General features: G+C 47.5%; 3 protein-coding genes across 5 annotated transcripts; all 3 read right to left on the bottom strand.

Moving 5' to 3' along the window:
- Positions 1-3,596: 3,596 nt before the first annotated feature.
- LOC100846247 (beta-glucosidase BoGH3B) lies at positions 3,597-9,737 on the bottom strand. 3 transcript variants are annotated; one of them, XM_014896708.2, is made up of 11 exons: positions 9,420-9,737; positions 7,742-8,066; positions 6,790-7,052; positions 6,505-6,709; positions 6,254-6,344; positions 5,998-6,140; positions 5,596-5,839; positions 5,385-5,489; positions 4,750-4,932; positions 4,335-4,539; positions 3,597-4,254 (listed from the first exon to the last, which is right to left on the bottom strand). In XM_014896708.2, exons 3-11 carry the CDS (start codon positions 7,004-7,006, stop codon positions 3,773-3,775), a joined length of 1,875 nt encoding a protein of 624 aa, XP_014752194.1. In that variant the 5' UTR covers positions 7,007-7,052; positions 7,742-8,066; positions 9,420-9,737; the 3' UTR covers positions 3,597-3,772. The 3 variants fall into 3 exon arrangements, with proteins under 3 accessions (XP_014752194.1, XP_003559555.1, XP_024310811.1); XM_003559507.4 differs by having other exon boundaries at positions 7,670-8,066; XM_024455043.1 differs by lacking the exon at positions 3,597-4,254 and having other exon boundaries at positions 4,438-4,580; positions 7,670-8,066.
- A 171-nt stretch (positions 9,738-9,908) lies between these two features.
- LOC100822901 (beta-glucosidase BoGH3B) lies at positions 9,909-13,472 on the bottom strand. The gene is made up of 10 exons (XM_003559515.4): positions 13,310-13,472; positions 12,670-12,930; positions 12,378-12,582; positions 12,155-12,245; positions 11,915-12,057; positions 11,532-11,775; positions 11,322-11,426; positions 10,935-11,117; positions 10,643-10,847; positions 9,909-10,560 (listed from the first exon to the last, which is right to left on the bottom strand). The coding sequence occupies exons 2-10, from the start codon at positions 12,884-12,886 to the stop codon at positions 10,079-10,081; spliced, it is 1,875 nt and encodes a 624-aa protein (XP_003559563.1). The 5' UTR covers positions 12,887-12,930; positions 13,310-13,472; the 3' UTR covers positions 9,909-10,078.
- A 4,820-nt stretch (positions 13,473-18,292) lies between these two features.
- Positions 18,293-20,906, bottom strand: LOC100824235 (beta-glucosidase BoGH3B). Its single transcript, XM_003559371.4, has 5 exons — positions 20,602-20,906; positions 20,178-20,473; positions 19,684-20,076; positions 19,097-19,592; positions 18,293-19,008 (listed from the first exon to the last, which is right to left on the bottom strand). The coding sequence occupies exons 1-5, from the start codon at positions 20,873-20,875 to the stop codon at positions 18,515-18,517; spliced, it is 1,953 nt and encodes a 650-aa protein (XP_003559419.2). The 5' UTR covers positions 20,876-20,906; the 3' UTR covers positions 18,293-18,514.
- Positions 20,907-22,580: the final 1,674 nt, after the last annotated feature.

Raw genomic sequence — 22,580 nt, forward strand, 5'->3', positions numbered from 1 at the left:
CAACCGAAGGATGCTTGACATTTTTTTTGAGTGATGTATTCTTGACATTGCGGTGCATATACTCCCTCCGTCCCATATTAAGTGATGGATTATTACATGTACCTAAACGCTTTTTGTGAATAGATACATTCATATTTCGGCAAACTTGAGTCACTTAATATGGGACGGAGGGAGTACAATACAAGTTGTTTACGGAACCCTAAAAAAAGTCACTCATTTATTATGTTGTTTGGACTTTCCAAGTGATGTAGACGACGAGCTCGTTTCAAACGGACCGTGTGTGAATTGTTTGCATTACATGGGTTATTGTAAATTTCTTCGATCTTATGGGCACAAATGTCTCTGAGCTGCAACTTTTTTTTTATAGAAAATACAGTACAGACGCAGACGCTCACAGGCACGCACGCACACTCACCCCTATGAACGCACGCACGCACACGCTAACCCTATGAGCACCTTCGAGAGACTGATCCGGCACATCATCTTGAGATTGACGAAGTCACCACAGACGCTTCGTAGTTGACGGGTACGTCACTCCCACTGAAAGCACAACGCGGGTTAGGTTCTCGAATAAATTCAGAGAAATGCGAACACTCATGTCAAGTCGGAGACTTGACCTGGGTGGGTTTGGTTCCACCATAAGGAACCAACCAACAGTTCACGTCTCTGAGCTGCACCTTGATAGACGAAGCTTCAACATGACTTGTTGGAAACTCATGGCCACAGCAAGTACTCGGCTCCCTCAGCGTGTTAGCTGCTTTTTCTATGTATTACATCTTTCCCACTCCAGTCCATGGCTTGGAAGGCGCGGCATAGACCCCGCTGAAGTGTGAAACTTTTGTGTGGCCGATCCTACAAAACCATGTTCTTACAACGGGCATGCCGCATGGAAAGGGATGGCCCAAAGGCATCCTCTGCCATCTTTGCAAACATGATAATGATATGGCCTCCGACTTAACGTTTAAATGTCAAATTTTGTAGAAGGATTTGGTCAGAAACGAGAGATCGGTTTGGACTGGAGAATTTCCAACCACGTCTTTCGGATGGAGCAACTCGATGAGGGATTGGTGAGTGAATGTTGTCCTGGGCCAATGGTGCTTCCATGGAAAAGCCACCATCTCTCACTTCTTGCCCTTGTAATTTGAGAGACGAGCGAAGCGCTGCAGTGTTTAGAAATGTGGCCACATACCATGCCACCACCATTATCGCTAAAATCAAGTCAGAGTCTGTCAATTGGCACCTGATGGAAACGAAAGCCTTCGACGATATGAATATCCTACCAGGAGAGTACCCTTTGGTTGCACCGTCTCGTTTACTTTTAATGTCTATAAAATTTCTTAATTAATGAAATGAGGCAAAGTTTTGTGTCTCATTTTGAAAAATGTGATTGTGTTTAAAATTAACTGGGATCAACTCTAGATTACTCTTAGCTAACTCTTGTTTAGGAATCTTACTCTTTACGAAGAGTCGGTTTTATTCTCTCACTTATTTCTATTCTTCCACGTCAACAATTATTTAACTAAGAGCCATCTAATCATCACTGTAGATGCCCTTTGTGTCTGGATAATTCTCAAGTGATTACAGTGTCTCCTGTGTAAGGAAATGTATGAGTTGTGATGTGGGAGGACAATTGTTGGGCAACGTAATTTACCAAACATAGTACACTAACAATCTTTCCACAACTTTTTGCAGAACAGATCCAAAAAATAAGCACGTCATAGCGAATAGGCCATGGCCACGGAACTAGCAGCGCTGTTGTCTCTACAACCTGAGAAGCACGGAGTATAACAAGGCGACGTATCCGGTGAAAACTCCGGTTAAGTGAAAACCTGAAAACTCCCGTCGTGAGCCGTTAGATCAAAAATGTACGGTTCGGATCGGAGGTGGGAGTCCCTCATGCCACTTAAACATACTTTTGTGGAAAACCCCTGAATATTTCTCCCGTGCACATAACCATCCTGGCAACGAAACGTCGTTCTGATTAGAATACCGATCGGTCGATCGACCATGGATCGTCGTCCTCCGTGCGTCGGCGCCGCCCCTCCGCTAGCCGTCTTCCATCCCTCTCTGACTGCCTCGACGGCGCTGAGCCCTCTCCCACGTCCTCCATCTGTCATGTCCAGCAGCCTGCGCTCTCCGTTCGTAGTTCCCTGCCGTCTGCAGGCCACCGGCGGGAGCCCTCGGCATGTGCAGCAGCGCAGCTGGAGCTCCGCCGGCAACGTGCGGGAGCTTACCTTTGATCACAAATTTGCACCTGCCTCCTAGTAGCAGTACACAGGTAATTAGCCTTATTGGAATTGGTTGATGGTTGCTTTTCTTCTTCTATTCAAATTGATCACTGCCATGGTTGTTTATATTAGGTTGGTTGTGATTTGTTTTTTACAAACCGCTGATTTCAATGAGGAAGTAGGCCATGATGGAGAAATAAATCTCCCCTTGATCAATTTGGACAGCTTCGGTACGCCAAAAAAAGGAGCTTCCAATGGTCCAGTTTGTGTGAGTACCCTTATCGCAAATATCTCTAATTATTGCAAACTTGTATGACTAATGGGTGTTGTAATTTTTAGGGTTCATTGTGTATACCAGGATGTGATGACAAATTAAAGCCGGTCGTAGGCATGACATTTGACAATTTGGAAGCAGTCGAGGAGTTTTACAAGGCGTATGCTCACTGCCAGTCGAGGGAAAAAAAATAGTGCTGGACAAAAAACAAAGTACCTAGAATGTGCAGGAAATGTAAGCAAGTTGGCTTCCATGATAGACGTAATTGCCCCAACAACAACTAAAAATACTCCAGGTACTTGTCACATGTAAAAATAAATTTTTTTCTGAAAAATGTATTCACAGGGACAGACTATACTTATGTTCTCACGTGGAACTGGTTTTTGTTGAGGCTCCACGCTACTTGTGACTTCAGAAATCTTAGGATGCACTCCTCCATTCCTCCATGACACCCTCGTGCTCAGCATCATGGATATCGATATCGATCAGCATCATGATACACAGAGCTTCGACGGATCGATCGCCTTTTCCCGTCATGTCGACCGGAGCAGCGCTGCGCTACTTCCATCTAAATCAGGGCCAGAGATTTATATACGTTGGTAACCAAACCTTTCCGGTAGGATGGTGACGGTTTCTGTCATTTTCAAACATGGACACATATCCTTTTCTTCCCCTTTTCATGTACGTAAACGGCAAATAATGATCCAACAAAGATAAAAGTAAGTGAAAGATTAAATATTGCCCGCCGTACGTGGGGTAGCTGACGCGCCGGCGTTATCGTGATCCTGACCGTCACCCGAGAATCCTGGTGACCGTGACAGACAGGGGAGCAGCACCGGTAAAACGTAACGAGGAATACCTCTATTTTTGGGCCTTTTGCGGGCCAGCCAGAATCGTGCCGCTGCTGCTATCACGCGCCTACGGTCACTTGGGCCCGTTTGTGAGATTCCGCCCTGCGCCTTTGCTCTGAAACGATGTTTGTCAATAAAAGGAAAAGCCCGAAACATCCATTTGCCGCTGCCTCTGTCTTTTCCTCTGAATTGGCCACCCAAACATGAGCAAACGCACGCTAGCACGCGTTGAGAGAAGGATGTAAAAGAGAACATAACCCAAGAGAACGATGATTTTATTATTTCACAGACCACAATAACATGAACAAACTCAGGAACGCACCACTCGTTTTAGCCGATGCCAACAAATCCAACACAAACGCATGTCGGAATGTGCATCATCTCATCGCTCACTCCCCCCCACACCTAAGCATCGGATCTCATTGTCTGGCCTCCGTGGCGAGCCCAAACCCGAACGGGAACAGCGGGTCGTAGTGCTCGTCGCCGACGTTCATCGGAAGCTGTTCCACCGACCTGAACCACGTCCTCGGCAGCTTCCCGGTGAATCCGTAGTCGCCGAAGAGCGCGTCGGCCACGCCCTGGCCCTCCGTGCCGGGCAGCCACGCCGCGACGAGCGCGTCCATGGCGTCCATGTATGGCTCCACCACGAGCGGCCTGCCTGAGATGAGGACTACCACGCACTTGACGCTCTTGCAGACCGTCTGAATCACGGCCGGCCCGGGCTCCGGAATTGTCAGGTTCAGGTTGTCCCCTGCCGTCTCGGCGTAGGGTGGCTCACCGACCACCACGATCGCGTAGTCGTACTTGCCTCCTTCCACGGCGCTGCTGTCCGGGTTCTCCGAGTAGACCACCTGCGTGCTGGGATCGACCGTCGACATGATCGCGGAAAGGATCGTCGTGCCTGAGTTTCATGACATGATAACAATGAATACTTTGCTTGAACTGACGGGTGCCGTTGCCAAGGAAACAAGAGAGATATACCTGCAGTGTTGTTATTGCCAGGCTCTCCTTGCCATGTGATCGTCCATCCTCCACATTGGTTGCCCAAGTTGTTGGCGTGGCTACCAGCGACAAGGATCTTACCGGCCTTTTTTGGGAGAGGCAGCAACGGAGTGTAGGAAGATTTTCCGTTTTTCAGCAACACCAAGGATTTCCTGACAGCTTCCCGAGCAAGTTCGCGGTGTTCCTACCAGCAGATGGAATCCATCAGTAAATATTCTGCTCCCTCTGTCCAACAAAAGATGTCTCAAATTTGTCAAAATTTGGATGTATCTAGACATGACCTAGTGTATAGATGCATTCAAATTTAGTCAAACTTGAGACATCCTTTGTTGGACGGAGGGAGTACTATAATCTACATGCAAGAGAAAAGAAATGAGTAGCTCAGAGAACTGACTTGCTTTCCGAGTTCATTGGCGAGGCTTGGGTCGGCAAAAGGGTTCTCAAATAGACCCATAGTGAACTTGACCCGGAGAATCCTAAAGACAGCATCATCGATTCTGCTCATGGGGATAATGTTGTTCGTAACTTGGGATGTCAGATCATCAATGAACTCTGTGTAGGCAAAAGGAACCATGATCTGCAAATGGCACGTTTCAGAGCATGATCAGGAAAAGGCAGCCATTATTGATCGGAAAAAGGTGCACCTGCTCCTGAGTGAAAATATAGACTATTCTCAATGTCAAAATTCTGAAAAAAACAAACATGTAATTGTATGAGGCTTCGTATGCCTGTAAATTTTCATGGAAAAGTGATGAATTTTGTACTATGTGTAGAAAAGAAAAAATTTAGAGCTCAAAATGTTAGTACTTTTTTAGAGCACTGAATTTATATATTTTTCCACGGTGCAAAATTCATATTTCTCCTATGAAAGTTTACAACCACAAAATGGACTCGAGTATTTAGTTATGTAGTTATTTTTTCAGGATTTCATTGATCATCCCTTTTCACCTCAGTCTGCTAACACTGCTTCATACCTTGATTGTGAGCTCACAGCCATTAAAAGAAAATAAATTTAATTATATATCATACCATGTCGATACCAGCACCAACTCCAGCCTCAACTGAATAAGAATAGTTCAAGTGCGGAGGAGAAGTGATCTGATCGATGCCTTGCCAGTCTGTAATAACAAAACCCTGTTTGTAAAAAAATCAAGGAAATTAACGACATTAGTATCTCTTAATATACCTAAAGATTACTCACAAAAATACAAATCGTCTGCGTTTATAGTGAACAACTGACCCTAAATTTGAGCTTGTTCTTGAGAAAATCAGTGATTAGAAAATGGTTTGCGTGCATTTTGTCTCCGTTCCAACTAGAGTAGGAGACCATGACGGTGGAGACACCTCTGATGATAGAGTTGTAATAAGCCGGCATATGGATGCTCATCAGCCCATGAGTATCAATGATTGTATTGTTTCCGTTGATTCCCATATATGTTCCACCATCACCGACATAGTGCTTTGCGCATGCAGCAACCTTCTTACTTCACGGTACAAGAGTGACATCAGAGTTAGTTCCATCTTGTAATGAAACACAATTTTCACTTCTATACTTCTAGAAGACACAGGGAAGAAAATGCAGATACAATATCTGTTTAATGTATTCAGCTAGTACTATATCTATTTGAAATAGGTGTATTACCTTCCACCAACGTATGGTCTTCCCGCGTAACCTGACGGAGCATCGCCTTGCAAGCCAGAGATAAGTGTGGTCATTGACTGGACAACCTTTGGGTCCTCGCTATAGCTTTCATAGCAGCGTCCCCATCTTGGGTCTCTACAAACCTGGGCAATATCATGTCAAGTACATAAATGAGTTCCGAAGGACAACAAGAAACACAATTGTAATCAGAAGTCCAGACTAAAGCATTCAACAGGCAAGAGGTGTTATCTGTTACCGCAATACACGGAGCAAAGACATAAGAAATTCCAGTAGCTCTAACTTCAAGAGCAGTTGCTTCGCCTATACGCTTTACCAGCATAGGGTCCCTAGAAGAGAGCAAACCATAAAAATAGGACATGTGCATCGCAGCCACTGTATGCATCAAAGTTTGTGTTTTTTCCTTGAAGATTCAGAGCTTGTCGATCTAATGTAACATAGGATGACATGAGATTTAATTATCATATCAAAAGTAAAAACAGTTTCTACCTTGTAGCTCCAAGTCCAACATTGTGGGGAAAGATTGTAGCTTTGTAGACATTATTCTGACCATGCACAGCATCAATACCGTAGATCATCGGAATACCTAGGCGGGTAGAAAGTGCACCCTTTTGCATTTCATTCACCATTGAAGCCCAAGCCTCAGCAGATGCTTGAGGAGCAGGCACGCTACCTCCTCCGCTCAGTACACTACCTGCACCATACAATGTTACACACAAACTCTGCAGCCCTTCACCATATCAAGTTATTTAGCATGAGTAAAATATGAGGCACCTATGAAGTACTTGGATATCGCCTCCGCTGTGGCATTTTCCCTCTCAATTTGAGTCATCTGGCCTATCTTTTCTGCGAGAGTCATGCGGCCAAGCAGATCCTTGATGCGAACAGCGACAGGCTGCTTTGGATCCTTGTACTTGAGATACTCCGCTCTCCCAGACACCCCCAAGCAGAGCAAGAGGAGAACAAACTTGATCTTGTGCAAACTCCCCATCTTGACACCGTGGGTGGTGCTGATCAGGACAGATTGCTATATAGACCTAAGTAAAGAATGCCAACCATGTGAATAAACATTCAACCAAGTTTACACGAACAATGGGAAATCAATTATGTGCTATTCTAATGTGAGGCTCTTCGTTTGGAGAAACCAAACATCGGACCAGTCAAAGACTCCAGTAGCGTGGTCATCAAAAAAAATAAAGAAGTAAAACACATCCTCAAAAAAAATAAAGAAGTAAAACAGTTGCAAGGGAACATATTACTTAAACCAGGTAGTGCAATCCAAAAACAGAGCCAGCAGTTAAGAAATGGTAGTGGCAGGACATGCCATGTGCATATATATCTGTATTGTTCTCTTGCACGATACTAGTAGCTGCTTTTGCACGGTTTGAGAAAATCCATTTTTAACACCCCTAAAACCGGGTGGAGTTTTCCCAAATTCATTGTCTAAAACACATCAAGTTGCTGGAAACCAGCATGATTATAGGCAAACAGCAAGCAACCTGACCCTGATTCACCGAAAAGAAGCATAAACAGAATTTTTGGATAAGACAGCATAAACAGAATTCAACAGGTGACACAGTTTCAGCAATTTGACAGGGAAAGAAAAATCAGCAGAAGCTTAGATAGTATACCGCAATAAAGCATGCATGCATACCTTACAAAATATACTCAAAAAGGAGGGCGAGCAATATACTTGCGTGCGGAGGCAAATGCGAGAAAGCAAAACCTTGGCTTGAGAGAAAAATGGTATGTGACTGCAGAGAGCCAAATCTTCTCCCTGAAGCTCGCTTTATAGGCTACTGAGAGCATTTTCCCACTGTGAGCATCTTCAACAAGTAGTTTCTACAGCCATTCCTCATCTTCCACCTCATCTCTTCTCTCTCCTCCCTCCTCTGTCACACATGTGACATCCTCTCCCCCATCTCTTACACTTTACTCATCTAGTGGACCCATCTGCCATCCTCATGCACTATTTTCCACTAGGTCTGGGTTTGCGAGCTGTTTGTTTCTTCTATACGGTACATTCCCTCCATTCCTCTACTTCATGTGAGCTGGGAGATAATGTAGAGCATGACTGCATCAGAAAGATGGTGAAGGAACGGCCGAGAAAAGAAATCAGGTGCTCTATTACCAGCAGTGAACGTCAGGCCTGTGATGGCGACTACTTAATTCTTTTATCAGGATACCAATAACAGTCTCCACCTCCACAAGAGAATCGATGAACTCGACTTTTTCTTTTTTGTGACGATACTGATAATTTGATAAGTACCCTAAGAAATAATTCAATTTCTATTCTTGGTAAGAGAACTAAATTGATTAGTTTTCCTGAATAAATATTTCTAACCCTGACAGGGAGAAAACTATCCACATGTAACAATATTTTTTTAAAGCTATCCATATGTAACAGTATTAGGAAAAATGAAGGTAGGACTTGAGATAAATTTTAGGACTAAAGATAAATTCTTTTAATTAATCTATTTGAACCAACGTTTTTCTCCTGAGGAGATATACAAAATAAAAACAATGCTGAAAATATCAGATTTTGTTTTAGAAGTGATTTTTTGTTTAGCGTCCCTTTTACCTATTCTGTCGTCATTTTTGTTGTACTAGTAACTTTTTAGTGCCTCATGTGGTCATTTCGTTCCATGCAATTTCAGTATGTTCCACATGATTTTTTTTTGGAAATTCGTATTGACTTTGTCACCATTTTTTCGAAGTTGAATTGTGTGAAAAATGTAGTTTATCGTTGTCGGTGAAGAGTACATGCATGGATGTGGCAAGAAAAGGAAAGTGGCGTGCATGAAATTCCTGGTATAGGAGACAGAGACACTAATTACAGTATTTTGTTGGAATGTTTGTTTCTCACACTTGCTATACATGGAACTTTATAAGGCCAAACAAACTTTATATTTAGCCCTTTATAAGGCTAAATATGCCTCTTACCTCTTAGGCCTTGTTTGGCAATAGTGTATTTTTTAGTCACAAGTGTATTGGTATTTGAGGGGATTGAGTGTTCACCCAATACTTTTAAAAAACCCTTCCTAAAAACATTATAGTATGATAAGTGTTTTTAATTGATACAAAAATGAGGTGATTTGTGGGGGGAACTAGGGATAATCCCCTAAATCCCTCCCTACCAAACAACCATTTGGGGTTATTAGTGTTTTTCAATTTGGAGAGGATAATACCCTAGAATCACTAAAAAAACACCAGTGGCAAATAAGGCCTTAGGAGGTAGTACTAAGTAGGAGAGCTCATACCTAAACGACAAATTCATTTGCCCTCCACTTATTTGGACAGCGAAACGGTTCAGTCTGAATGCGGTATGAGGTCGTGAAGCACAAAAGCATCATATGTCATTTCATCGAACACCTAGAGCGCAATCAAGATGAACATCACCTTACCAGAAGATGGGTGGAAGCAAGCGTCACCAAGCCTGGCCGTTGGGACGATGTCCATAAAGAGCTCCATGGACAGACACCTCGGCAAGTGGCAACGACCTCGCAAAGGATGAAATCGTACGCCACCATGGAGCTGAACGCCTCCGGTAGTTTGACCGGCCTGAACGACGCACCATCCCTGCATAAGGAGGGAGTAGCGAGGTCAGTTGAGACTTGGAAGTTGGGCGTGACAAGTGCGCGGTTGTCTTTTGTGGACCAGCGACGGGAAGGAGGTTTTGTCAAGGAGCGGGGAGACCGACGGCGCCGGCTATTTGCAGCCAGAGTAGTCAGCGAGGCTCTTTGGGCGCGGGACTCGGATTCGGGTGATTTCTTCTGGTTTTATTTTTGGAAGTACTTTCTTCTTCTTGTGCCAACTTTTTTTGGTAAGAACAGGGGGAAGAGAAAACCAGGGCACCCAAACATGTTGATAAGATGCTTTTGTGGGTGTCAAAAAGAATGTAAAGCGCCTGAATTTATTGCACAACCCACACTGCTAACATCCCCAAGAAGGCAAGAATGGAACTCTTTTATTGCTAACAAATCGACCACAATCATCTCACATATCTCACAGACAGCCCAATCGATATCCATCCCATGGCGATGAGATTCCCTTCTCATCCGACTCATTTCTTAGCCTCCGTCGTGAGCCCAAACCCGAAGGGGAACAGGGGGTCGTATTTCTTGTCGCCGACGTTCATCGGCAGCTGGTCCACTGATTTGAACCACGTCCTCGCCAGCTTCCCGGTGAACCCGTAGTCGCCGAACAGCACGTCGGCAACGCCCTGGCCCTCTGTGCCGGGCAGCCACGCGGCCACGAACGCGTCGATGGCGCCGATGTAGGGCTCCACTACCAGCGGCCTGCCGGAGATGAGCACCACCACGCACTTGACGCTCTTGCAGACGGTCTGGATCACCGAAGGGCCAGGCGCCGGGATTGTCAGGTTCAGGTTGTCGCCGAACGTCTCAGCGTAGGGGGGCTCGCCGACCACCACGATGGCGTAGTCGTACTTGCCGCTGTCCACGGCGCTGCTGTCGGGGTTCTCCGAGAAGACCACCTCCGTGCTGGGGTCGACGGTGGACTTGATCGCCGAAAGGATCGTCGTGCCTGCGTTTCATCACATGATTCTGTGAGTATTTGTTCCGATGATTGCCAATGCCGTCGCTACGAAGCAAGAGATGCAATTTACCGGCAGTTTTGTCGTTGCCGGTCACTCCTTGCCATGTGATTGTCCATCCTCCACACTGGTTGCCCAAGTTGTCAGCGTGGCTTCCAGCGACGAGGATCTTACCGGCCTTCTTCGGGAGAGGCAACAACGGAGTGGAGGCAGATTTCCCATTTTTCAGCAACACCAAGGATTTCCTGACAGCTTCACGAGCTAATTCTCGGTGTTCCTACCAACAGAGATGGGAATTGATCAGTAAGGATTATAGGACTTTAATGAAGTGTGAGGGAAAGAAAATATGGTGTTCAGAACTAACTTGCTTGCCGAGTTCACCAGCGAGGCTTGGATCGGCATAAGGGTTCTCAAATAGACCCATAGTGAACTTGACCCGAAGGATCCTATAGACAGCATCATCAATTCTGCTCATGGGGATAATGTTGTTCTTAACTTGGGATGTCAGATCATCAATGAATTCTGTGTAGGCAAAAGGAACCATGATCTGCAAAATAGCATATTTTGGAGCATGATCAGAAATGAAGACAACATCAAATTTGTATTAGTTGTAGAAAGGATGCATCATGACCAGTATAAGGAAAGCCGTTATCATGCTATATGAGCTTTATGAGTACCCAAAGTTTCACTAGACTTTGCTTTGCTGAAAATTGAAGGAATAAATTAGGGGTATGTAATTTACAAATATTACCATGTCAATACCGGCACCAACTCCAGCCTCAATGGAATATGAATAGTTTAGTTTCGGAGGGGTAGTAATCCGATCGATGCCTTGCCAGTCTGAAATCACAAAGCCCTGTTTGCACAAAATCCCAAGAAATCATGCAATCAGTATCGCTTAATATACCAGAAAAAACGAAATAGGGGGAACGATCTTCATCCTTGTCAATGAGCAACTGACCCTAAATTTGAGCTTGTTCTTGAGAAAATCAGTGATCAGGAAATGGTTGGCGTGCATTTTCTGTCCATTCCAACTAGAGTACGAGACCATAACAGTAGAGACACCTCTGATGATAGAGTTATAATAAGCAGGCATGTGGATAGTCATTAGCCCACGTTTGTCGATGATTGTATTGTTCTCATTGATCCCCATAAATGTACCACCGTCACCAACATAGTGCTTTGCGCATGCAGCAACTTTCTTACTGCAGGGTATGAGAGGCAGGCCAAAGTTACTTCCAGCTCATAACGTAACATTACCTTCCCGTTTATGTGTCAGGCTATAAGACTATAAATAGCAGAAAATGCAATTCAGCATCTATATATTTGTTTGATGTACACTACCTTCCACCAACATATGGTCTTCCCGCAAAACCTGATGGAGCTTCGCCTTGCAAACCAGAGATAAGTGTGGTCATTGACTGGACAGCCTTTGGGTCTTCACTATAGCTTTCATAGCAGCGTCCCCATCTTGGGTCTCTACAAACCTGAGCAATATCATGTAAACAACAAATGAGTTCCCGAGAACGATAAGAAGGCTATTCACACTGAAGCGTCAACCATGCAAGAGGTATCATCTATTACCGCAATACATGGAGCAAACACATAAGGAATTCCTGTAGCTCTAACTTCAAGAGCAGTTGCTTCTCCTATCCTCTGTACCAGCATAGGGTCCCTAGAAGACGGCAACAGATGCAACACAGTTACACAGGTAGTTGTTTTGGGCGAAATAGTCACAGCTTGGGGAGACAAAGTAACATAAGCATCAGTATTACAGGATAGAAGAAAAGTAAAATAAATAAATTACCAGGTAGCTCCCAGCCCAACATTATGTGGGAAGATAGTAGCTTTGTAGACATTATTGTGACCATGCACAGCATCAATACCATAGATCATTGGAATACCTAGGCGGGTAGAAAGAGCGCCTTTTTGCATTTCATTCACCATTTTAACCCAATCCTCAGCAGACGCTTGAGGAGAAGGCACACTGCCTCCACCACTCAGTACACTACCTGCATCGCGGCAGACCAGTGTCAAACCCAAACTCTGCAGTCACTTCAGCATTTGAACTTGCTTAGCATGAGTGAAATATGATTTACCTATGAAGTATTTGGATATAGCATCAGCAGTGGCATTTTCCCTCTCAATTTGCGTCATCTGGCCTATCTTTTCAGCGAGAGTCATCTTACTGAGCAGATCCTTGATGCGAACAGCCAGAGGCTGCTTTGGATCCTTGTACTTGGGAGTGTCCGCTCCTCCCAACACCGCCAAGCAGAACATGAGGAGAACAAAGGTGGTCTTCTGCAAAGTCCCCATATTGGCACCTCTGTAGTATCAATCACCGCTGACTATATATAGACCTGCATAAAAAGGATGCTAAAACCACGTTAGTACACATTCGATGAAGCTTATCCGACAAGCAAAACTCAATTGTGCGTGGGCTTATTGTAGTGAAATAATCAAGTTTGAGTACACACGTAAAGTCTAAACATTAGGGTAGTCAAGCTCTTTTGTTGACTGTAGCCATCATAAAGAAGTAAGATACAAGGCAACATATCTCATAACCAGGGAAGTTTTTTCTCACTTTCATTCAATATGAATCCCCAAACTCACCAGAATCAGTCAGCGGGAGAATAAAACAGGAAACGGAGCAACATCAGAACATAACAGTCACAACTTTTGAAAATTCCACAGGAGAACAACGTAGCTAAAAGCTCAGAGACTACACGGTAATAATACCTCAAAAGCTGGAACTAGCAATCCGCATGCGCACGGACGCAGATGAAACAGAGAGGTTGTTTCCCCTCAAGCTCTTTAACAGTTGCTACCCTGAGAATGGAGCAGAAGGGTGGCTGGGGTGAGCACAGGAAAGGAAACCCCGATTCCTCTTATAGACCGGTGACTCGGTGAGTACTCTGGAAGTGGCGCTGCGCCGACACGAGAATCGCAAGGCAACAAAAAGAATGCGAAAGAAATCAGCATGGCTTTAATTAGCACGACTGCAGGAGTGGACCTCACGCGCTTGGCTAGCTGCGACGACGACGACGGCTAATACGATTACTAAGATTAAATAAATAAATAAAAAGGAACGGAAATAGGAACAAGGAATGGAAATGGGAGCCAAGGAACGGTCTCCGCCTCCACATCTGTCACCACGGCCACGAGAGAGAGATTGAGGGCATCTAAATCAGATGAGACGTCGCTGTGGAAGAGATCATTTAAGCTAACTAAATTGTTTATTCCCGTTAATGCTGTCTGAGTGACCACTCTGGCCGGGCACACATCAACGCACGGGCGCAGTCCATGCTCCGCACGCAGCCACGTTTCGGGGTACCCTACCCGAGCGAGAGGCCCATCCCACCGGCCTTTTTCTCCGGCCCGCGGCAGCGACGAAATTCCAGCTCTCCGGCCGAAAGACGACACGGCACCTAATTACAAAAAAAATAATTCTCATCCGACGGCGCCTGTGACACGCCAACTCTTGCTGTGCTCCGCCGGGTTCAAGGGCCAGAGGGCCAAGGAATGGGAAGGCTTAACCACCGGAGTTCAAACTTCAAACTGCCGGATTTAAACTAGGGGAAGAAAGGCCACACGAGCGTCAGTGCCAAGTTAACTAGCCAGAGTACTGAACTACCGGCACAAACAATACAGTAATAGAAGAAAGAATCTCAACCCGAAAAAATTGCAGGAAAAAAATATACGACGAGTTGGTCTCGTGGGCGGCGAAGCGAAGGCCGGCCGCCGGTCAACCGATTTCCGATCCGGGAGACGCGGATCGACTGGCCTGGGGAGACCTCGCGCTAGCCGCCGTAAGTAAACCATACTAATAAGCATATACGCATTCAAATCAGAGGTTATGGGTGAGCGGGTCGCTCTCCATGCACACTGCTCCATAAGCGCCCGAGGCCCCCAAGCCATGGACGGCATGAGGCGACCGGCCATAGAAACAGTAGAACGGACGGGAACAACCGCCACCATGCATCTACTACTACTAAACTAGACCAAATCTCCACACGAGACAAGGACACGGTCGCTCGCAAATCCACATCGACCCACCACCTAGCTAGCCCAGATTCCTTCCGGAGAGCCGTTCGTGCGCCGAAAAAACAAAAACAAAAAGGTCGACGCACGGTGGCGGCAAACCTGGCGAGCAGAGAGAGCGCGCTCCAGGCAGCCCCAGGTGGTGCGACTGTGCGAGCGCGATGGCCTCGAAGACGAAGAAGAAAGCGATAAACAAAGCAAGTAAACGAAGCGAGACGGAGGAGGGAGAGGCTTTACGTCGCGGCTTACCAACGGCGACGGGAGAAGGCCGGGCGGAGTTCCGGGGAGAGAAGCGGCGCTCAGCAGCACACCAGCGGAGCGGAGAGGACTAGCAGCAGATGCTGCAGAAATTCTTAGAGCTGGCAGACGACAGCAGCACAGAGCACACAGGCTTTATTGCTGCCTGCGAACGCTTTTCTACCCAGATTATATTTTTTTTCCCGCTAACCTTTTTTCCCAGATTTTCTTTTCATTTATTATCCCGGGAATCCAACGCCAACCGAGGCATTTTTGACCGTCCGGATGTCAGGCGGCGGGGACCACGTCCAGCTGCTACGTTGTTCACATGCTCGTCCTCCGGCCGGAAGTAAAACTCGTTGTTCCACTGGACCCGCTGCCCCGTAGCTAAGGCGTGACTCGTTGGCCCACGAGTCAGCTGGTCATTCAATGAGTACTGACGTACTAGACGTCCCCCGTCTTTTGCCTTCTTCTCGTTGCTGGTAATTCAATGAGCTCTCGGCTCGCGGGCCGTGTGACATCTCCCCTTGCGTTTTCCTTTCAGAACGTCCCGTTTTCCCCAAGTTGTACTGCCCCAGAAGGAAGCAAGGGGTATTTGGATCAGTACAACTTGCCATCCCGTTCAAATTAGCGGCCCGTTCTGCTTGGCTCCAACGGGCGTGCGCATTAATGAGCTTGACCACGTCCACTCCCCCCAAATAGAGATGTTGCCACGCCGCATTTTTTTTCTTTTGGACAGTGGTCGCGGTTCGAAACTTAAGACCCGTCATCCATGCGAGCCGCGTGTGAATTTGTGGCCTTTGTATTTCCATTCCTCATCTCCATAAAAGTCTCCTATGATCCATCCATCCAATCAATCAAACCCTTATCTCTCCAGCGATGCATCCACAAAGACCGTGCCCCAAGTCCCAATCAAACGTAACAATGTCAATGGTCGCGCTGATCGAAATGGCTCGGCCAACGGGTAGATCCGCAACTTTGTGACCCTTTGTCAACCAAATGAACTGAAAATTTAAAACCAAGTGAATGCAAAAGTGTTCGAAGAGCATGACAAGAGTCTGTTTTGATGTAATTTTTGGTTATCCGGCCTGTGTTGCCGTGCTGGGACTTCTGGTAGCAGCTTGCTGTTACCGTTGAATTTGGTTTTATAACCAGAGCTTAACTGTCACAAATGGGGTTTCCTCTCGTTTTTGAGAGGGAACCGAGCAATAAAATGACTTTCATCTAATTTTTTTTTTAAATAACAGAACTTTTTAAAAAACTAGTTCATTTGTTTGAACTAAGCAGGGTCACCATGTTGCACCCTTACGCACGGGCCTTGGCGCTGAATACTCGCTCCGTCTCATATTAGGTGTCAAAATACTACATGTATCTAAACGTTTTGTAAGCATAAATACATTCATATTTGGACAAACATGAGACGGAGAAAGTAGCAGCAGATATACTCTACAGTATGGTCGTAGATCGCGCGTGCACGCGACTTGGAACTGAGCAATGCATCACATCACGTGCCGGTTGGCGTCGCGCGCCTTATCCCGACTCTCCGAGTGATGTCTGAACCCGAAGATCCAGATCGCGTCGACGCGCCGCCCGAACCGAAGATCTAGATCGCGGTTCAGACCACGAAACAATAGACAATTCGTGTGGCCAACGAGATGCTTAATTTAGGCATCCAAGAATCATCATTACTACATGTACTTGCGCTACTACTAATTAACTCTTCGGTTGCTGAAATTAAAAGATGAGCACCGCAGACTGCGCAACGTGCGAAGAAGGGAGGACCGAGGACGTATATAGAAGAAACTGAAACGGACGAGGAACGAATGAAAACAAGAATGACGGAGTACGTTACCACTGGCACACTTTTACCACGGATCAATGGCCAGTGCATATATACAGTAAGTACTTTTTAAAACAAAACAAGGAAAAAAAAGGCCAATGCGTACACAATGTCAGTAAAGATGGTGAGTTAGGTAACAGCTGCACATGGAGCGCAGGGCCAGTCCAGCCAGGCGATCGATCTGAGGGGGAATGCACCGGAGCAACAGGACGCGCCACAGTAGTCAGTACACGGCAGCGAGCAGCAGTAATCAATGGCCAGGAAGGCCTCCCCGTGGTACTTCTGCCGCAACTTGGCCACTAGCAGTGGGATTAATCAAGGCAGGGAGGAGTTGGTTTACAGTTGTATGCAGGACATAATCAAGGAAGGTTTTATCGGCCTGAATAAATCAGTACTAATACAATGTCTGAGCAAGTCCTTGATACGTGGAAGCATCTTTTGAGACGTGGGATCTGCTCCCGGAGAACCGCCCTGGAATCTGGATGGGGGGCCTCCATCGATTCGATGTGCTCTGCCCGGACGGTGCAATCTGCAGTGGAAGCATTGCCGATGCACGCAGAAGCAGCCGTGTTTTCCTTTTGGAAGCACGTCGACGCAGCCGTGTGTGCTACGCCTGATGCTGTCCCATTAGGCACCGGACAGATAGATGGCGTGCGGGTGCCATTTAATCAGTGGCCGAATTAACCGGCCGAGCGGGTCATCCACTCCCTCCCACTTGGCCGCTAGTACCGGTGTTATATTACTGAGACCGGATCCTGACGCAAATAAGATGCTCCCACCCGGAGGCCGGAGTACAATACGAACAAGGGACACGGGCCATGCAAAGACGGGGCATGATAGATAGTACAGGGCCAGAGCCCAGAGGGGTAGTTTATACAGGTACTGCGTGCTCGTGATTGATTTTTGTGTGCAACTGGGGGGCGACAGATCGGTGGATCAGGGATAGAAGAAAGGAGGACAGACAACACTTGAGAGAAAACTTCAGACTCTTGTGACTTTTTGTCGTGCACTCATGTGCTAGCAGGCGGCCCAGGAACGGGGGTAAATTACGCGAAAGAAGTTTTAGGTTCGGTGGCGTTTATGCTATGTGGGGGCAAGGCCTAGGATGAGTCCAGGAGAACATTCCAGGCTGCAAAGGCCTAAAAGCACGCGACGGGTGGCTAGTGGGCCTGGCCAGACAAAGCAGAGCGAGCGCATGCGTCAAATCCAAAAATCGCGGCCTTGCTCGAGAGTAATGATGGAGTGGAATGGACCAAATCACGCGTACGTTCGCTGCCAGCCCGGCGCCGTAGCCCCACTCAAGCACTCGCGCCCTGGATACGGACGATGCCACCGGGCGGCATCTGTGGAGGCCCAGTGACCCCACGCAGAGGATCGTCTCAGACGAAGGGATCGGCGCTGCCCGGCAGAGATTAGACACAAAAGCACTGAATCATCTACAATCAGTTGTCACGACAGATGTGTTGGTGGCCCGCACAGAATGCATGTATGATGTCGCATAATTCTCATGATGGGCACAGAACTTTGCTTCTTTAGGTGTACACGATGCAAAAAGATTGTTAGGTCGGCGCCAGGAAGAGGAAGAACGTACATGCTACTGTTGCTAATGTGATCCAACAGTTGCTCAACGAATATTGGCAAAAGTAACTCGAAACAGACAAGATTTTAACAACATCCGTTTCTATTTCAACTTTTCAAGTTCATCAAACATCCGTAATTAACTGCGGCTACACCGATCGATCAAAACCCTCCTTATTTTTTCCAATTCCCACTCACAAATAACACATGAAACCGAAACCGAACTCCAACATTAATCCCAAACGAAATTACGATTTCCCGGACGCCTTGGTGGTGAGGCCGTACCCGAACGGGAAGAGCGGGTCGTAGTGCTTGTCGCCGTAGTTCATGGGCAGCTGGCCCACGGACTTGAACCACGTCCGTGGCAGCTTCCCCGTGAAGCCGTAGTCCCCGAAGAGCACGTCGGCGACGCCGTGGCCCTCGGTGCCGGGCAGCCAGGCGGCGACGAAGGCGTGCATGGCGTCGATGTAGGGCTCCACCACGAGCGGCCGACCCGACACGAGCACCACCACGCACTTGACGAGCGAGCACGCCTCCTTGATCACCTCTGGCCCCGGGGACGGGATGGTCAGGTTCTGGTTGTCCCCGGCCGTCTCGGCGTAGGGCGGCTCCCCGACCACCACCACCGCGTAGTCGTAGTCCCCATCGCTCTTGGCTATGGACCCCTTGTCCGGGTGCTCCGAGTAGTCGATCACCGTGCTGTTGTCCACCGCCGACTTGATCGCCTCCAGGATCGTCGTCCCTGCACATACATTCATCGTCGACATCAATATGAAAATATCAAATCAGCACACGGAGAAATTAATTGGTTAATGAGATTTTGTGGGTACCTTGGCCGGTGATGTTGTTGCCGGACTGGCCCTGCCAGGACTTGGTCCAGCCGCCGCACTGGAGGCCGAGGTCGTGGGCGTGGTTGCCGGCGACGAGGATCTTCTTGGCCTTCTTGGACAGGGGAAGGAACGGCTCCTCCCCTTTCTTGCCGTTCTTGAGCAGGACAAGGGACTTCCGGACGGCCTCCCGGGCGAGCTGACGGTGCTCCTTGCTGCCGAGATGGCTGGTGAGGCGCGGGTCCGGGAAGGGGTCCTCGAAGAGGCCCATGGTGAACTTGACCCTGAGGATCCGGCTGACGGCGTCGTTGATCCGGTCCATCTTGATGCTGCCGCGCTTGACCTGCGCCGTGACGTCGGCCACGAACTCCGGGTAGTCGTAGGGGATCATGACCATGTCGATCCCGGCGTGCAGCGTCTCCTGGATGGAGTGGTAGTAGTGCTGGTGCGGCGGGTTCGTGATCTTGTCCACCGCCTGCCAGTCCGTGATCACGAAGCCCTGCATATATATGCACATGCGTACAAAGTTCAGATGAGGTACGTCAAGGTGCTCGACGGAATGACGATGCAGAAAATGAAAGGCGGCTGACCCTGAAGTGCATCTTCTCCTTGAGGATCTCGGTGATGAGGAACTTGTTCTCGTGCATCTTCTTGCCGTTCCAGCTGGAGTAGGAGATCATGACGGAGGAGATGCCCTTGATGACGGCGTCGTCGTAGGGGGGCATGTGGATCCGCATGAGGTCGTGGAAGCTGAGCACCGTGTTGTTCTCGTTGATCCCGTGCTTGGTCCCGCCGTCGCCCACGAAGTGCTTGGCGCACCCGGCCACGTTCTTGGACCCGGCCACGTAGGGGATCCCCTTGGGGTGCCGCGAGCTGACGTCGCCCTGCAGCCCCGGCACCACGGACGCCGTCATCAGCTGCACCAGCCTCGTGTCCTCGCTGAAGCTCTCGTAGCACCGGCCCCACCTCGGGTCACGGCACACCTGCAAGACGACGTTGTCTCGTTCACAAAATGTGTGTAGATCACGTCGAGCATTTTGAATTTTGATGTATGATGGATGTGTTTTTAACTTTTTATACGTACCGCGACGCATGGGGCGAAGGTGTAGGGGATGCCGGTGGCACGGGCCTCGAGGGCGGTGGCGCGGCCGATCCGCTTGACGAGGTTGGGGTCCCTGGTGGCGCCGAGGCCGATGTTGTGGGGGAAGATGGTGGCGTTGTAGGCGTTGTTGTGGCCGTGGACGGCGTCGATGCCGTAGATGATGGGGATGCCGAGACGTGTCTTGAGCGCCGCCTTCTGCATCTTGGTGATCATCTGCTGCCACGTCGCCGCCGACGCCTTCTCCGACGGCGGGCTGCCTCCGCCGCTCAGCACACTCCCTGCACGCACGCACAACGATCAATAGATCACATCCATGCATGCACACATGTCAAACAGAAACGACGTGCGGCAGTGATGGACTGAGAAAAATGCAATGAGATACGAGAGGGGGCAAAAGGTGACGAACCGACGAAGTACTTCTGGATGACGGAGGAGGAGGCGTTGGCGCGCTCGATCTGCGACATCTGGCCGATCTTCTCCTCCAGCGTCATCCGGCCCACGAGATCCGACACGCGCTCCTGGATCTGCTGCTTCGGGTCCTTGTACTTGACGTACGACTGATCCGCCCGGGCAACCAAAGACGTGCTGCTGCCTGTAACCACGATGGCGAGGAGGAGGATGCACGGGAACGCCGGCGAGCGACGGCCCATCGTCGTCCTCGTCGTCGGTGAAACCTTCATTGCCAAAGCAAATGGTGGTAAGAAGGACTCGATCGAGTGTGGGAGTTGGGTGAAGAGCCACGGACGAGAGGCAGTGGGTATTTATAGTGACAGGGATCAGTAGAGAGAACGTTGTAACATATTGCGTCGTCTGACCGTTTCTCCTCGTTATCATCGTAGCGTGCATGCGGATCTAGATGCTTTGCCCGCCCGTCGGGAGTGGACTGAGAGCGCCGCCAGGATAGGATCCGCCCATCGGCGGGAGAAGCGAGACATGGAAACGGTTGATTGCCTGGGGGTATTCTAGCCTTCTAGGGGTTTCGCAACTGTAGAGTTGTGGCTAGCGCAAATTTTCAAAGGGAGCGACTTGGGGGGCAAACCTAGAAACAAACGCTGTTGGGAACGGAATTACTACAGTACATTCATATGTGCGAGATCATGAATTTGCCCAAAATTAAATCAATTTGGTCGAGGTGATAACAAGAATTAGTCAAACCGTCTAGACGAGTCAACGTGTCAAGGAAATGACTTAAATGGAGAGGAAGAACCCAAATGTAACAAAAGATGGAGGGTACAATCAAGAGAATCTTACCATCGTTTTGACCTTCAACCAAAGGTCATCAATGATCATTTGTCATAGACCATAGATTAAAAATACGAAAATACCCCAGGTGTGCAAACCCATTTCATCTCACCTTGAATAAACTAGAGGGGAGAGCCTAGATCTCCTTTATTTCAGCTATAGTCTTGACACTCGGAAAGACAATTTCGGTGAGGTCCAAAAGGTCGATGTCTCCTTTCAAATATTGACAATATAAATATTGCCGGTTCTCCAAGTGTAGAGGGTTGTAGATGGCAACAAGTTTCCCTCAGGTCATGACTCGTGACGGTAAGTAGTCGGTTGTCGGTAGCTCCCCTCAGGCAATTTTGAAAACAAGGACACAATATCTCTTGTGCCCCCAATACGTACCTATAGCAAGGTTGTTAATGTTGCGATTGCACTACTAGTTTCTCCAAAGAGATGGGTTTATTGCAAGTGGATTTATTTTTTACTCCCTCCGATCCATATTACTTGTCTTTGTACTAAATTATCGACAACTAATATGGATCGCAGGGAGTAGTATAATTTTTAAATAAGTTTAGCGTGATGAGAATTTTAAAGAGTTTGGTTGAAAATATGAGACGGGGTTCATGGGTTCACTAGCAGCATCTTTGGAGAAGTGTCATGACATATTTAAAAAAATTAAAGTGGAATATGGATAAAACCATGAGCATTGCCTGAGGGGAGTTACTGAAAACCAACTTTATGTTTAGCCTGCTTAACTTGTTGAGCAATGCTTCGCTTTGAGCTAAAACCTGAGTTGACCTCTTCGATGGTGAAGAAGAAACATGGAGGAGGGGAGACGACCTCAGTTTTGTTGCGGAAAAATGCATAGGATCAAATTCTGTCGCCTAGTATTGTAGTCTCCTTTCCAATATAAGATTCATAACTTTTGTTGACTCACAAACTTTTTAAGACCAAACTTATAGCCAAAAGTATGGACATATACAACATCGAAGCAAGACGAGCTATCAAATTACATTTGACAAAGTTGATATTCTAGGCATTGGAAAATTAATCTCTAGTTCCGATGATGTACTTTAAGCTTTCTTAGAGGTACCCTTGCTCTAGCTCATTTTCTTATGTATTTTCCTATGTTTCTTCCGAGTCGATTTCGTGTCAAAC

Source organism: Brachypodium distachyon, chromosome 1 (genome assembly GCF_000005505.3).
Source record: "Brachypodium distachyon strain Bd21 chromosome 1, Brachypodium_distachyon_v3.0, whole genome shotgun sequence".
Classification (NCBI taxonomy): domain Eukaryota; kingdom Viridiplantae; phylum Streptophyta; class Magnoliopsida; order Poales; family Poaceae; genus Brachypodium; species Brachypodium distachyon.

Coding starts and splice junctions, on each gene's coding strand:
- LOC100846247 (XM_014896708.2), bottom strand. CDS start 7,006: ATGGGGAGTTTGCACAAGATCAAGTTTGTTCTCCTCTTGCTCTGCTTG. Junction 4,540..4,749: donor CCAATGAACTCGGAAAGCAA/GTCAGTTCTCTG, acceptor ATCTGCTGGTAG/GAACACCGCGAACTTGCTCG. Junction 4,255..4,334: donor TGGCAATAACAACACTGCAG/GTATATCTCTCT, acceptor CATGAAACTCAG/GCACGACGATCCTTTCCGCG.
- LOC100822901 (XM_003559515.4), bottom strand. CDS start 12,886: ATGGGGACTTTGCAGAAGACCACCTTTGTTCTCCTCATGTTCTGCTTG. Junction 10,848..10,934: donor CTGGTGAACTCGGCAAGCAA/GTTAGTTCTGAA, acceptor CTCTGTTGGTAG/GAACACCGAGAATTAGCTCG. Junction 10,561..10,642: donor CGGCAACGACAAAACTGCCG/GTAAATTGCATC, acceptor GATGAAACGCAG/GCACGACGATCCTTTCGGCG.
- LOC100824235 (XM_003559371.4), bottom strand. CDS start 20,875: ATGAAGGTTTCACCGACGACGAGGACGACGATGGGCCGTCGCTCGCCG. Junction 20,474..20,601: donor CATCCAGAAGTACTTCGTCG/GTTCGTCACCTT, acceptor GCGTGCGTGCAG/GGAGTGTGCTGAGCGGCGGA. Junction 19,593..19,683: donor AGGAGAAGATGCACTTCAGG/GTCAGCCGCCTT, acceptor ATATATATGCAG/GGCTTCGTGATCACGGACTG.